Source organism: Trichosurus vulpecula, chromosome 2 (assembly GCF_011100635.1).
Source record: "Trichosurus vulpecula isolate mTriVul1 chromosome 2, mTriVul1.pri, whole genome shotgun sequence".
In the NCBI taxonomy this organism is placed as follows: domain Eukaryota; kingdom Metazoa; phylum Chordata; class Mammalia; order Diprotodontia; family Phalangeridae; genus Trichosurus; species Trichosurus vulpecula.
The window spans coordinates 107,920,889-107,936,516 of NC_050574.1; the positions used below are offsets into that span (position 1 = coordinate 107,920,889).

A 15,628-nucleotide genomic window follows, 5' to 3' on the forward strand; every position below is an offset into this window, starting at 1 on the left:
AACACTCAACACTAGCTTGCATTAAGACCTTTTTGTTTTGATTTTTATAGTCTGTGTATATGTGTACATGTATGTTTGTGGATCCTTTAAATGCTCAATTTTTGAAAATCCAGAGTTACTGAAAAGAAATTCTGGGGTGGGGGGGCGGTGATTCATTCTTTCATAGGATTCATGTTAGGATTCCAATCAACATAAAGCTCCCCTAGTACATTTAAGAGATTCAATTCAGTGCATAAAACATTTTATAGGTGCCCACTATCTACCAGGCACTGTGCTAGGTCCTGAGGACCCAAAGAGGAAATTCAGCATTACCCTGAAGGATCCTACAATTCAATAAGAATTAGGAAAGAGAGTGGAACAGGGGAGGTAATAATTTGAATGATAAGAAATTATCATATAACTCTTTCAGACCAGAAGAATCTCTTGCCCGAAGTGAGGTACAATTAGCTAGGTATTATAAAATTTCCAGGCATGACACTCAACTGTGCTTAAACTCTGATTGACCTTGGATTTATTGAACCTTATTCTTGTTGAACCTGTTTCTATTGAATCCCTATCAATATCAATCTGTTTGCTTACCTCCTGTGCAGTTTTTAAACTCCTTCCATCATTTATTCATTATTCATTATCATTCCTTCCTGGACTTTCAGAGTATAAGCTCAGTAAGCAATTTTTAAGACTTAGTGATTTGCTAACATACTGAAATTTCTCCCTGGCAGCTTGGAAATTTGATATAAGAACTTATGTCATTATGGTCTGTGTCTGGTATATCTTGTATACTATCTTTTTGGCCATTAAAAAAAAAAAGAATAGCCCTAAAAATAGGCCTACTTATAACCATGTGATTTTTTAAGCTTGCTTTCAAATGAGCCATCCTGTAAATAACTATAACTTCTGTTTAAAAAAACTATGTGAAGTTCACCAAAATGCATCAGAAATGCTAACTTTTATTTCTTTGTGCTTCATGTTTGGTTTGCTGAGTTGAAATCTTTCCATACTAGATTGAAATACATAAATTATTATCTTGCCTACAGATGTGTATTACACCCAACAAAGGTTATTTCTTTTATGAGCTCAGAAGCTAAACTCATGAAAATCTCATTTCTGGTGCCTTCAGGTGAGTGGAAGTGCCATGAGTGTTTACAGTGGAGACTTTGGCAATCTGGATGTTAAAGGAAGTGTTCAGTTTGCCATTGATTACGTGGATTCATTGATGGAGTTCCATGTTTTTGTGGCTCAGTGCAAGGACTTAGCAGCAGCAGATGTTAAAAAACAGCGCTCTGACCCGTAAGTGAATTTTGGAGTTTCCTGTATTCTATCAAGTCAAGTTCACAATACCTTGTCCAAGTAGGAAATGGGGAGAAATGATAGCGGCAGTGTTTCCAATTTTTAAAATTATCTTCTAGGGAGCTAAATCCAAGAAAGGAGTTTGAAGAAGAGAGTAGACTTATTTAGGACTGAACTCCCTAGTCCAAACCAAAATGTTTTAAACTAATGGCACTTTCTAAGGACTTGTTGAAAAATAGTCAAACCAGGGTCAAAATCTGGGGTGGAGGGGGGAAAGTGGTAAAAAAAAAAAAGAGTTGAGAACAGGATAAATTTTCATGTCTGAAAAAAGACTTCACTTCAAATAATCAATTTTGTTGTCCTTGATTTCAAAAGGAATAAAAATGCTGTGGTCCTAAAGTGCTGCCTCCACTAAAATCCAACTCTGATATATCTCTGTGGTATGGAGGTGAGCCTTGGTTCAAAAATGTGTGCCAATGCAGCCTAAGTTTTGGCAATTTATATTAATCTGGAAAGCTTTCAAATCCAGATCTGGTAACAGTGTCTAAATACAGCTAGCTCTCAATTAGTGTGAATAATCAATGCCCCAGAAGTGGTCAGCAAATAAAAATGGTCACAATTCAAAGCTGTAATGATGTAAAATGTGGCAATTGGTTCCAGTGCAATGGAAATATGCAGTATGAATAGTGCAACCACTCCAGCGGATTCCTTATTTGCAAATTTACAGAAGCCCATCCCTAGAGTGTTAGCCATGAGGTGACTTACCCTTCTTTTGGCCATAGCCAAAAAAAAGGAGAGGATGAATTGGGTAGATAGTGTCATGGAAGCAAACATGAACTTGGACAGACTTGAAGAGATAGAAGAGGATAGAAAAGCCTAGCTTGATATGGTCCATGGGGTCTTGTAGAGTAATACATGACTGAAAAATAACAAAAAAAAAATTAGGATGTTATTAGGCTGTCTGCTAAGGTGGGGAGATTCTGTGATCTGAACAGATAGAGCTATTCACAAAGTGATGAAGTATCAAAATAGTGAGAAATTGAGTGTTTCTCTTTCATATTTTAATTATGAAAATGTCATGTGATCCACTAAGCCCATTTTTTGGGGCTCCTTGAGAAAAGAGAGGAACAAGTTTGTTTAGTAGACTGCGTAATAACTTCATTATTCTCTTTGATGCTATCATGCTCTCTGGTAGGAGACCTTTTTTTCCTCGTAAAGGTCTCAATCAAATACAAAAATCCTCAGCCTTTTTTTTTAATATTAATGGCATGTTAGGGAATCTCTTATTGATGTTTAGTAGGAGAAGCTCATAATATTGCTAGATATTTATGGCTTCCTGCTGAGTCTTTGAAACTCCAAACCTCTAAGCATAGTTACCTCTGGTTTTCTCTGCCCTAATAAACATTGTAATCTTACAGAATCGTAGAATTTCAAAGGTGAAAGGTACTTCTGAGGCCCCCTTGTTCAACTCACACCTGGAAAAAAAAATCTTCCTACAACATACCCAGCAAATGGTCATCCGAACTTTGCTTGGAGACCTCCAGTGAGGAAGAACCACTACCTCCCTTCTACTTTTGGCTAGCTCAAAGTTTTAGGAATTCTTTCCTTGTTGTTCAGTCATTTCAGTCATGTTCGACTCATCATGACCCTATTTGGGGTTTTCTTGGTAAAGATACTGGAGTGCTTTGCTATTTCCTTCTCCCCATTTTACAGATGAGGAAACTGAGGTAAAAAGGGTTGAGTGACTTGCCCAGAGCCACACAGGTATTTAATGTCTGAGGCCAGACTTGAACTCAGGAAGATGAGTCTTCCTGACTCCAGACCCAGCATTCTATCCACTGGGCCACCCAGCTGCCCTTGCACCAGGTCTACAGGGGCCTTTCCACCCATTGTTCCTGATTCTTCCCTCTACAACAAGAATTGTCTATGTATTTCAAATATTAAAAAGTTGAATGAGGAAATAAAATAACCATTTTCTTCTGATCCCCTCATCTCTTTAATTTCTAGATATGTAAAGACCTATTTGTTACCAGACAAAGGCAAAATGGGCAAGAAGAAAACACTTGTGATGAAGAAAACCTTGAATCCTGTGTATAATGAGATATTGCGGGTATGTATGAGCAGAATATATAATTACGATAACAGTCATTTATGTAGCATCCTAGGATTCACAAAGCACATTACGTATGTTATCCTATTTGATCCTCACAATAATCCTTTGAGGTCATCATTTTACAGATGAGGAAACAGAAACCGAGTATGGTAAAATGACTTGCCCAAGGTCCTATGGTCTGGAGTGGAATTTGAACTCAGGTCTTCCTGATTGCAAGTCTAGTGGTCTAAATCATAAATGATAATATACATTTAAATTCATTCATTTGACAAATGTTTATTAAGTACATATTATATGCAAAGCACTATACTTGGTGCTAGGAGAAATAGAAAGTTAAAATCTTGAGGGGGAAGTGGCATAAACAAATCGCTATAAATAAACCCACAGTAAATACTATGTAATGTCCAAAAGAGAAGTGATTGTAACAGACTGGGGGATCTCAAAACTTCTTAGAGATGGTGGCATTTGGAGTGGGCTTTAAAGGTTGTATAAGATTTCAGAGGGAGGCCAGGGAAGGGGTGTGTTCACAGGGCACTGGGAAAGGCACAGAGAAAGGAATGCCTGGGGTCTTCCTGGAACAGTTCAAGTAGTTCAGTTTGCTTGTGGTAAAGAGCAGCGCCGACAACTCCTACAAAAATGGGGGCCATTAAACCCTACATAAGAATCCTGGTGGGCTGTCCACTGACACAGAAGATCACATATTCACATTATCTATGTCCTATTGTATTTTAAAATTTCATTCAATATTTTCTGTTTACATTTTAATCTGGTTCAGGTTGCATTCAGGAGTGTTGCAGGCAGCAATGTTTGACTCCTCTAGTGTAGAGCGTGTGGAGTTTAGGTTTTCTGGAAGTATCTGATACAGACAAAGCAGTCATTTCTGTGGGGCAGAAGAAAAAAAATAAGGGGAAAATTCATTTGGATGAAAAAAAAAATGCACAGAATTCTACCCAGGTAAACGCTAAGCTAAAATGCTGGCCACTAGGTTACCGTTTTGTTGCTATAAGTCTCCATTATCTTCCAGGAAGGAAAAAGTCAATTCTTAAATGTCCATGTGTCGTCAATCATTAACCTTGTGGAAAATATTGTCACAGACCAAGGGACATTCCCTGGCATCTCTAGACATGTCTCTGGGCTACTTCCTCCTACCCCAAGCCAACAAACTAGACTAATTTAGATGGTCTAAGCAAATGCTTTAATTAGTAATTAAATCTGCCAGAAAAAGAAAATAGATAACTGACTTCCAAATCCAAGTATAAGTGGCTTGGGAATTTTTCATACCACTACTCTTCTAGAACTTTGTCCAGAGATAATCCAGAACTCATTGGTTGGCTCTAAAGGAAAGAGTACGAGATTTGGAATCAGGAAGACAGGGGTATGAATTCTGCCTCAGACTCTCACCAGTCACATGACAGTAGGCAAGTCACTCAGCCTCTCTCTTGGCCTCAGTTCCTTGTCTGTAAGAAGGGGATAATAATAGCACCTCCCAGGGTTGTTAAGAAGATCAAATGAGGTAATACAAGGTGTCCCCAGAAATCTTAGGGTAGTTTTGAGTTACTATGTTTAAGCTTTAAAGATAAACATGTTAATGTTTAAGCCATTAAAGTTTAAAAACTGCACTAAGATCCTTGTGACACCCTGTATATCTAAAACACCTAAGTTAGCTTCTTTTTTTTTTTCCAGGTAAGGTATGACCCTGGGAAGCAGAAAATTCTTATTTTCTAATTGAAAAAAAAAGTTCATTTTCTTATGTGCAAAATGAAAAACAAAAAAGGTTTTGGTTGCCTTATGGATTAACTGCCCAGAGACATGTGGTCCTTAAAAGTGCACCCACAGACTTTGTTCCCAACCGAGGCATGCACACACACGCACACACACACACACCCCCTTATGTGTGTGTATGTGTGTGTGTTTATATGGGTGTATGTGTAGGTGTGTGTAAAGAGAAATGAAAAACCCAAGAGACAGAGTTTCTGGGTAATTAATAATTTATTAATTAGGCTAACAGATAATAAATTGATAGTCATGGTTTTGGTAAGCAAAGATGCCTAATGGAGATACTTAATGCCTTAAACTATGTTTAGAAAAGGGAGTCCCCCGATAGGTAAAAATCAACTCTGTAAACAGTTACTGAGGGAGTGGACTTTCAAATGAGGTGGGCTGAAAGTCCTCAGCCTCTCTTGCTGAGAAGTGGCTTGATCATGAGACTCAGCCGCCTCCGGCTTTCTGGACAAAGGAATCTTTCTCTATTGGAAATACTCTGGTTGGTTTTCTCCTTCATAAGCTGGGTTACCCTAAACTCCAGTGGAGGGGCACAAGGGGTGCAAGGGCATAGACTTAATGCTTTAGGGCTGGAGTTCACCTAGATTAGATTCTGTTTACATGCTAAACAGAAGTAAGTTCTTCCTGTTTGGTGGGGTCCTGCCCAATGGTGAGGTGCTTGTTCCCAGGAGGATTTGGGCAATTTCATCTATTAGCATTGCCCTTCAGAGACTGACTGACTTAGAGGGACTGGTCCCTGAATAAGGAAATAGAAAAAACCTTAATCCTAGTTTAACAATTGGTTATAATATAATAGAAAACAATAATTTCTCTAACTGAGTGTGTACACACATGTTGCATGGTTTCTCTTTCTGGAGAGGAGAGTAGAGGAGTAGATTTCAGCTACAGGGAAAACAACACTGTATTGAGCCTAGCTTTGGAACACCAGCAAGACTTGATATATTCTATGAGGAAAAAACAAAATCTGTTCCATGTTGATGACTTTCTTTCTCCGTCCCCACCATCCCTTTAGCTATTTACCGACTGTGTGACCATCTCTGAGTCAAATGGCAGTAATGATAAACCCCCTAATTCCCTCATGAGATTGTCGTGACGGAAGTGTTTTGTGAATGGCAAAGCACAAAAGAAGTATAAGTTATCATGGGTATGAAAAGACTTAAACATTCCTGATTCTTGCTCTGTTTGCTATAGTATAAAATTGACAAGCAGAGCCTGAAGAATCAAAAACTGAACCTCTCCGTCTGGCATCGGGACACATTCAAACGCAACAGTTTCCTTGGGGAAGTAGAACTTGACCTGGAAACGTGGGATTGGGACAACAAGCAGAACAAACAACTGAAGTGGTACCCTTTGAACCGCAGGGTAAGTTCTGAGATATTTATAGCATTCTGGTTTGGCAGCACCAAGTGGTACTACAGTGGTGGTTTTGTTCAGTTGTTTCAGGCTCTTCATGACCCCTTTCGGGGTTTTCTTGGTAATGATACTAGAGTAGTTTGCCATTTTCTTCTCCAGCTCATTTTACGGATGAGGAAACTGAGGCAAACAGGGTTAAGTGACTTGTCCAGGGTCACAGCTAGTAAGTGTCTGAGGCCATACTTGACCTCGGGAAGATGAGTCTTCCTGACTCCAGGCCCAGCGCTCTGTCTACTATGGTACCACCTAACCGCCCAATGCTACAGTAAAACCTGATTAATTTAACCCAGCTTTTTTGTCATTGGCAATCTTTGCATTAAGAAACAGCACTAATTTTTTTACTCTTGTACTTTTGGTAATAAAAGGGGGTGTCTAGAAGATCACAACGAGTAGTGGAGTGTTGGATTTAAGGCAGAAGACCTGGGTTCAAATCTTGACTCTGTTACTTATTGCTTAAATGGTCTTAGAAAAGTCACCTTCCGTGAGCCTCAGTTTCCTTAGCCATAAAAGGATGGAGTAGGACCAGACAATCTTTCAGGCTTTTTTCCATTACTAAATGGTGTTGAAGTCAACATGGCGAGCAAGGTGAGGACTTTTAGACTTTTCAGGCAGACTTTCAGCCCTAACCCTATCCTCTTTTCCCCCTCGGGCTTTGAATGCCACACATAAAATATGTTAAAACAGAACACCAATGAACTGACCCTGAGTTCCTAAAGGGATCTTCCCTCTGCCTACCCAGGAAACCTGGATAGTTCCTGCCAAGATAGAAAAACTCCCAAGTGAGAATCTTGTGCATGTCTGCCTTCCAAGAACCAGATGGATATATTCAGATCCATTGGATTATGATCTCTTCCAGGGCAGGGACTATCTTTTTGCCTTTCTCTGTTATCCCCAGCACTTAACACATGTCTGGCACTTGGCAGGGCCTTAATATGCTTATTGACTGAGTGACATATGGATTCAACCTGGGGAGTTGACCGCCAGGTGATGAATCAGGTCTTGGCCACAGAAACTCAGGAAGAGCCTTTATAAGGCGTGGAGCAGCTGCAAGCTATCGAATTAAAGTGAGAATTAGAAATGATTGTTATTGACCTTGGTACATTGGAAAGATCCTGGATTGGGAATTCAGCATCCTCAGTTCAAGTCCGGGCTCAGCTACTTACTAGCTTTGTGTCCTTGGGCAAGTAATTTACCTCTTTAAGCCTCACTTTCCTCATCTGTAAAATAGGGATAGTAACATTTGCAACCTACTTGACAAGGTTCTGTGAGGATCCACTTTGCAAAGATGTAAAATATTTTGCAATTAAAATTAAAAGTAATTAAAATACTTTTAAAGTGCAATTGAATGTAAGCTAGTATGTAATATATTGCAATATATTATATAACATTAAATATATTATTTATATATTATAATATATTTTATTGTATATTATTGTATAATATCTAATATATTATTAATAATATATTATCATATAAGCTTATAATTAGTAACTTATCAATGTTAGTTATATTTAATGATCCAAATCAGCAGGCATTCATTAAATCCTTATTTTGTGCCAGGCATTGTGCAAAGCCCTGGGGAAAGAAAGAAAAAGCAAAAACAGCCCCTGCCCCGAAGCCCATATCCTAGTGGGTGTAACAACATATTTAAATCTAAGTATACAAGATAAATACAGAATAAATGGAAGGTGACCTTAGAGGAGAATTACATTTGCATCTAGGAGAATCAGGAAAAACCTCCTTAATAGAAGTGAGTCTTCAAGGAATGCAGAGCTGCTAAGAATATAAGGGTGAGAGGGAGATTATTCCAGCCCTGGGGAAGAGCCAGTATGAAGGAATGGTGATGGGAGATACAGTATTCTGTAGAGGATTCCCTTAAAGGGATTTGAAACATCAGAAACTTCATTTGTACTTTAAAATAATATCGCTCCAATTATTTTAAAAGTATTCTCACATTCTAGTTTATTCTAATTTTTACTGGCTCTCTTCCTTTAGAACAAATTAATGAGTTGAGTTTAGTTTTGAGGCCACAGTGTACATTTGCTGTTCTCTTTTCCTGCTTTATAGAAGTGGCAGGTGATAAGGAGAGCTTTGTGTGCTTGGTTATGGATAGGGCTGAACCACCTTCATGTCAGAGAATATCTAGCAGCAAAAGTCTTCACTGTCAAAAAAGCAAGAAAAGTGAGGGGGAGGTGTCACTCTGCATCCACCCACCTTAAGAAATTAGACCTAGAGGTATTTAATTATGTTTTGCCAGATGTTAGATGGGGGGGAGGGGTCTAGAGAACCAGGGTTCTATCCCTGATATTTTGAGAAATTTTTAATTTAGAGCATCCATGCACATGGCTTGCCTCATTCAGATCCTGTATCTGACCTTGTGCCAAAATAAAAGGCCCTATAGTTTATATCTCACCTCAGATGAATTACAGACAAGCTATGCTTGGTTGTCACCAACATTTGTTAATTTCCAGACAGCACCAATTGCCCTTGAAGCAGAAAACAGAGGTGAAATGAAATTAGCCCTCCAGTATGTCCCAGAGCCATTCTCAGGTATGTACTTCTGTCCATGACGGTTCTTTTGGTTGGACTCATTCTAGCCTCCACCCTCACTCTCCACACTGAACTCCCACTGCATGTGTTTTGGGCACAGTCATGGATGCTTCTAGCATCATCTTCCAGAAAGTTATCCACAACACAGGGGACCAAATCACTGTTGAGAATAACATTATACTTACCTGTGACATCATACTGCTTATTAGATGCAGTTAACATCTCTGCTTCATGCTTAAGGCTGTATTGGATATGTTTTATTTCTTGGATATAGATAGGTGCTATTAGAAAAAGGTCACTTAACAACTAGGTTATGCATTAATTAATACCAGAGATGACAGAGGGGGTGTATTCTCTTCTATTGCTCACCAAAAAAGTACAAATGATGTAGGTTCCATAGGGTAAAATTTCATTTTCACTAAATATTCATTAAGAACCTGCCATATGCATGGCACTGGGTTGCAGAAGTAGAAATTAATCCTTTTATTAAGGCTCTAGTGAGGGGAATTTGACCACAGTGAGAGGTTTGAACTAGAAAATCTGTAAGGTCTCTAAAATTACATGGGTCAGTTGGTCATGGTTCCCTCTTTCCTCACATTTATGCCCATTCAGTTTTACTTCGTTCATTTTGATGCATTATTCCAGCACTTCAAACTCACTTTAGATCCTATTTCTTACATCCAGTGTATTAGTTCTCCAGAATCACAGCAATTACAGATTTTCTTGAGCTGAACCTCAGAAGCCATTCATCCAACCTGTACCTACTTCACCAAAGATCCTGTCTTCAGACAACAGCCCTGCACAAAGAAGTTGTCACTCAGTCATTTCTACTGAGGGGAAGTCTCCTCCTCCACCACTTCCCAAGATAGCCTGTTCCGTTACCAGTTAGCTCTAATCTTAGGAAGGTTTTCCTTGCATCAACCCTATATCTGCTTCTCTCTACCATCTAAAATTTTTTTCCTCATTCTTTTTTCGGGGTCCAAGCAGAGCAAACCTCACTCTTCTTTTATTTGACAGCCCTACATGTACTTGAAGACAGCTTTGCTGTCTCTCCTCAAGTCTTCTCTCATCCAGGCAGGCTAAAATCTCCCATTTTCTTCAGCAATTCTCATATAGCATTATTTCCAGTCTCTTCACCCTTCCTGCTCATTCCCTTCAGTCACCCAATATCCTCAAAATGCAATGGCCAAAACTGAATGCTTTTTTCCAGATTTAGGCTGATCGAGGCACGGTAGAGCACCTCTTTCATTTAGAGTACTGTGCATCACTTCATCCCAAATGAGATCACACTAGGTTTTCCGGCTGCCATATCCCATTGACTAATATTGAGCATGTAGTCCATTAACAACTCCCAGAACTACTACCTAGGTGTGACTCCCCCATCTTATACTTACAGAATTTGACAATAAAATTACTAGTAGTGGTACTGAAGTACTAGACTTTATAATACTGCCTATTAAATTTCATCGTTTAGCACAATGTTCTATCTTGCCATTATCTTTTTAGATCTTGACTGTATTATCTATTGTTCCAGGTACCTCCATCTTTATGGCAGCTACAAATTTGGTAGACATGCCATCTATGCCTTTATCCAAGTCTCTGATAAAATATTAAGGAGCACAGGGCCAAACATAGATACTCTATCAGAGATTCCATTTCAAGGTGACATCTTCATTAATGACTTCTTTTGGGTTCCATTCATTCAGCCAGTTCCAAGTCTACTTAAAAGTGCTAAAATCTAGTCCACATCTCTCTGTCAAGATTTGCTGCAATCTTTCTCAGCCTTGTGTAATCTTGAAATTTAGTAAGTATGCTGTCTGTGTTTTAATTCATTTCTTTATAAATAAAATTGTTGACCATTATGGGGCTATAGTTTGAAATTAGAATTATATAGTAGTCATACAAATATTTACTCTTTAGCTACCTACTTAAGAAATTAAACATTAAGTAGTTAGAAAAAATACCACTGAATCCTTGTTAATACTTCTCATCTTAACAAAGGGGTTACGATGGCTTCAGTATGTGGAGTTGATCACAAGCGCTAGTCTGGTTTGCAGACAGGACTTCCATGAAGATGGTTGGACCACAATCAAGCTTAAGATGCTGTTCCTAAATGGTGGTTAGATGAAAAAGAGAGTATTCTGGGAAAATTAGGCACTAGGACTTTTTCTTCCAAAGAAAAGCAAAGAATCTTTGTCCCCAAGTCCCCCTAGACCTTATAGCGCTTTGCCAGCAAGAAGTGATACCTCTCTCTGAGGTACTTAAGTATATTCTGATTCCCTATTTCATCCCTCTTTGCCTATAGCACATAAACATGGTCCTAGGAGAGCAGAGAAGTCAAGATGCACTTCATTACTTCCATGATCACAGGTCATTCCCACCTAGCCATTCTGTGGGTGACTCTTAAATGTGTTCTCTTGTAGAGTCTTCACAATTTATCTACCCAGCATGCAGAAAAGAAGTAGTTCCTCTCATTCTTTCCATTTGGATACCACAAATAAAATCATTTAAGAAAAAAAAAGAATTTTGTTCCATGCATTTAAATTCTTGATATTTCGAATATTAATATGTTTCTAAATTTTCTTGTAGTGTGACTTTGGTAAATTATTTGTAACCATACTATGCTTACTTCTCTGGGAGGTGGATAGCATCTTCCTTCATAGATCCTTTATAGTTGATATGAGTTTTTATAGTACTCAGAATAAGTTGTTTGCTCACAATTATTCTTTAAATAATATTGCTGTAAGATATACGTACATATATAACTGTAATAACAGTTCGGCTAGCGGCTGCTGTGGCCGTGTAAAACCAACGACAACCAGCACGCAGAATGACTGCTAACGCAGGTTCTTTTAATCTGCTTTACTAAGGAAAGTAACTTTAAGGGGTTAGCAATCTCACTTTAATCAAACATGCATATATAACTCACTTAGTTCAGGAGGAAAAGTCAGCCCCCTGAACTTCAGAGCAAATACAAATAGAAATTACAAACATCAGCAGACAGACTTTGTCTGATTCAAATCACAATTCATAGTTACCAGGGAACCATCGACATCTGGATTTACAAGTGGGGGTGGGAGGGTACGATATTTGGTCTAAAACAACAATTAATTCAGCTGAGCAATCATTGTGGTCCCCATATGCATTTTTTTATTATCAGAAATTGAAAGATTTAAGGCTTATCATAGCAGACAAGCCCAAACTGATCCTGCCACTAAAATTCAGTCATCTGATGGCATCAGCTCAAGTCTTTCCCCTAATTCCTTCTTTGTTTACTTACCCTGTTTACCCTCTTCTTCCCCATTCCTTTGACCTGCTACCTCTTTGATCTAGTCTCCAGATTTCTAGCCTGCCTTAACCCCTTCTTCTCCAGTTCCCTTGCTTCCCTCAGCTTCTTCTCCCTTATCTAATTACCTGGCCTTGCCAGCTGGAAATAGCATCCTAAGGAAGGGGAATGGGAAGGGCTGTGGATCTCAAAGATAGTTTTTCTTGTCCCTAGACCCCAACATTCTAGCCCCAACTTCTCTTCAGGTGCTCCCTTCCTACCCCCCTTTTCCATGAGTTTTAGAAGTTGAGTATCTACCCTTTCTACTGATAAGGTAATCTTAACAAATGCTAAGTGAAGCTAAGGGTAGAAATTTTATTTTAACTCAGAGAAGCAGCAGCTAGAGGGTAAGTTTTCTTCCTAGTTTTGATACTGAAACTTCAATTAGGAAATGATCTTGAATAGTAAAAGTCTGTAAATTCAGATGTAATTGGATTCCCAAACTAAAATTTGTAGATTATGTTCAATTTGAATCTTGAGAACTGTCTGGCTTCTTGGCCACCAAAAATGGATTTTAAATGTTAACCCTTTCCTGGTTCATGAAAAGGGGAAGCTTATTTAAGGAAGGGACTTGGGGATTCATGAAATTTATTGGTTAGGAGATAATTTTTTTATTCTTTCAGAACCTGAGGTCCTAATCCCAGTTATCCACACAGCCTCATATTAGCCTTCAGGTATTCACTTGATAATGAAGCCTTTAAATTCTAAATAATGTTGGGGATTTCAGGATAGCCTTGGCATCTTCCTAAATTGTCCTCTAGCATGGCTTCCCTGAGTTCCTTTTTCTTTGTTGTAAACAACTCCTTTCTCCTTATGTCTAAATCTCCTTGTAAACTTAATAGGAATTCCATTGTGGACCTAATAGGAAGAAATCCTTATACAAACTTAAGGCTACAATTCTTTGCTCTCTGATGGTATTCTGTTCCCTACTTGCTTAATATCTGATGTTAGGGCAGTATGTTTAAAGCTGCAAAAATATTTTTTTTCAGGAAGGTATACTTTGATCAAGGTTTTTCAATAGTGACCTTATATATGTTATTCTTGTAAGAACTCTTTGTAGAAGAAATGTTCAGAATTTGAAAATAGAACTCTCTTGATTTAGAACAGAATATTAGCTCTCTCCAGATTCTGAAAATCGAAGAGTAACTAGAGAAGGGAGTAAGTGTGATTTAATTTGGAAAAAATGCTTTAAGTTGATCTTTATAAAGGACATGCCAGACCTTGTGTCACTTGAGCAGTGAAGTCTTGCAAGCTGCTAACTAGGGCTGAGAGAACTCAGAACCCCACTCCTGTGCCTCAGTAGGAGTATAAGCTACTGAAGAGCTCCTAAAGATTTTTGTAATTACTAAGAACATCTTAATGGATTTATGAGGGGTTTGTCCCACAAACATCTTCAATATAGTGGGACTAGGAATAGGCAGTGCAGGTTTCTGTCCCCTTTTGGGAGAATGAGAGAAGAGATTTGATCTAGAAAATACTTGAATCATGACTAATGAAGCAATAGGGTTTAGCAATGATAGGTAAATTGGGGGAAAGGTTACCTGGGTTGAAATTATCTATACAACTGGGAAAGTAAAGATTTTAGTAAGTCACTGGGTTTGTTTAACAACAATATGTGTTAAAATTATAAGGAGAAATTCATGGAGTGAATATACTCTGAGATGCGGTTGAATGTGAAGAATGTGGGAATTGAGTGAGTAAAATAAATGTTTAAGAGGAGAATATCAAGGAAAGAAGGAAGGTATGGTTTTCCAGACCACTGGAGGGACATATGTGTGTGTTTGTACATACACACACAGACACACACACATATATGAGACAGACAGACAGAGATTATAGGAAGAAAATGTAAGCATGTTGAGAAAGGTTTGAGGACATTTTCTGAAAGAAGAATGATATGGGGAATTTCAAGTGTCTTTTTTATTTGATGGCTAGAATTTCTTGAGCTCCAAATCAGGGGATTGTAATGTGAGGCTGCCAAGTGAGAAGGTGGGGACAAGAATTTGGGCAAGCTCTTTGAGTAGTTTGAAGGAAAATGATAAAAAAAAATAGTCTCACCATGTGTCTTTAAGAATGAGCTGAGTGATAATAATAAGTTTTCAATTTTGAAACTCTGCCAGAAATGTTTGAGATTTTACATGTTGCCACCAGCAGTTTTAAAACCCTGGTTTGATTTGTCCTGAAATCAAATCAGAATGTGGTTTTTAAGGATGCTCCCCTATTAGGAGAATTTTGGTAGTTTAGAGTTTGGTTTTTGACAGTGGATTAGCTAAAAAAAACACGGGCTTTTAGGAAGTGCTTGAAATAATTGGTCCTCAAAAAGAATAATGCTGAATAATTGAAATTATTTCTTAGACATTTTGTATAATAGCATTTGGGAAAATAGATTCAGGTGTGATCAACTGAATTCTGGTTTCATTTTGAGTGGGACGATTGTGATCGGTCAAACTTTGATTCTCCTGCTTTATAGATTTAATTGTTTAAAACTGATGTGAATATCTTTTAAAAAAAAACTTTCACAATATATCAGATAGTAAGATTTTTACCAATCCTACTTAGAGTTTGAATTAGGTTTGAAAAATGGTGATGAGTGCTGAACTCTGGCAGCAGACTAACATCTGAGCACAGTGTCAATATTTTAAGACCTTGAGATCCAGCCTCATGCTCAGGTTTCAGGCCAATGATTTAATTTTAGTTGAGCGTTAGAAATTCTAAAGTGAGGAGATTCAATTCATGTCCCTACCCATTATACAGCAGTGCCCTAAGCATTTTCCAAAACTTGGTTTCTTATCTCTTGACTTTGACTTCTAGTTTCTTGAAAGTGAGGTGAGATAAGCATCTGGTTGTCATGCCCACCCACCTTTCAGCATCATTTATTTGTAAGAAGCTCTTGTCTATAGAGTGAGGAATTTTTAACATAAGTAGCACAGGATCCTTTGAAACCACTCCAGTAATAACAGTTGTGAATTCAAACTGGTAAAGATGTTTATGTATTTCCTAGTACTGTTAATGTTTGATTAATTGCATTAGTAACACCATTATAGTTAGAAAAATGCTTCTTTTGTATTTAAATACTGTTAGGTTATAGACTCCATTGTTAAAGAGTTGTCTAAAAGCTGCTAACTATTTTGTTAAGTGTTTTCATTTCATTAGATTTA

At 38.1% G+C, this 15,628-nt stretch overlaps 1 protein-coding gene across 1 annotated transcript in view; it reads left to right on the forward strand.

Moving 5' to 3' along the window:
* The window catches only part of SYTL2 (synaptotagmin like 2), a 105,145-nt gene that overhangs the window by 76,014 nt on the left and 13,503 nt on the right, over positions 1-15,628 (forward strand). Inside the window, exons 13-16 of the mRNA XM_036746030.1 lie at positions 1,118-1,287; positions 3,295-3,397; positions 6,374-6,544; positions 9,067-9,145. Of these exons, the coding sequence (XP_036601925.1) occupies positions 1,118-1,287; positions 3,295-3,397; positions 6,374-6,544; positions 9,067-9,145 (523 nt within the window). The remainder of the gene's footprint in view (positions 1-1,117; positions 1,288-3,294; positions 3,398-6,373; positions 6,545-9,066; positions 9,146-15,628) is intronic.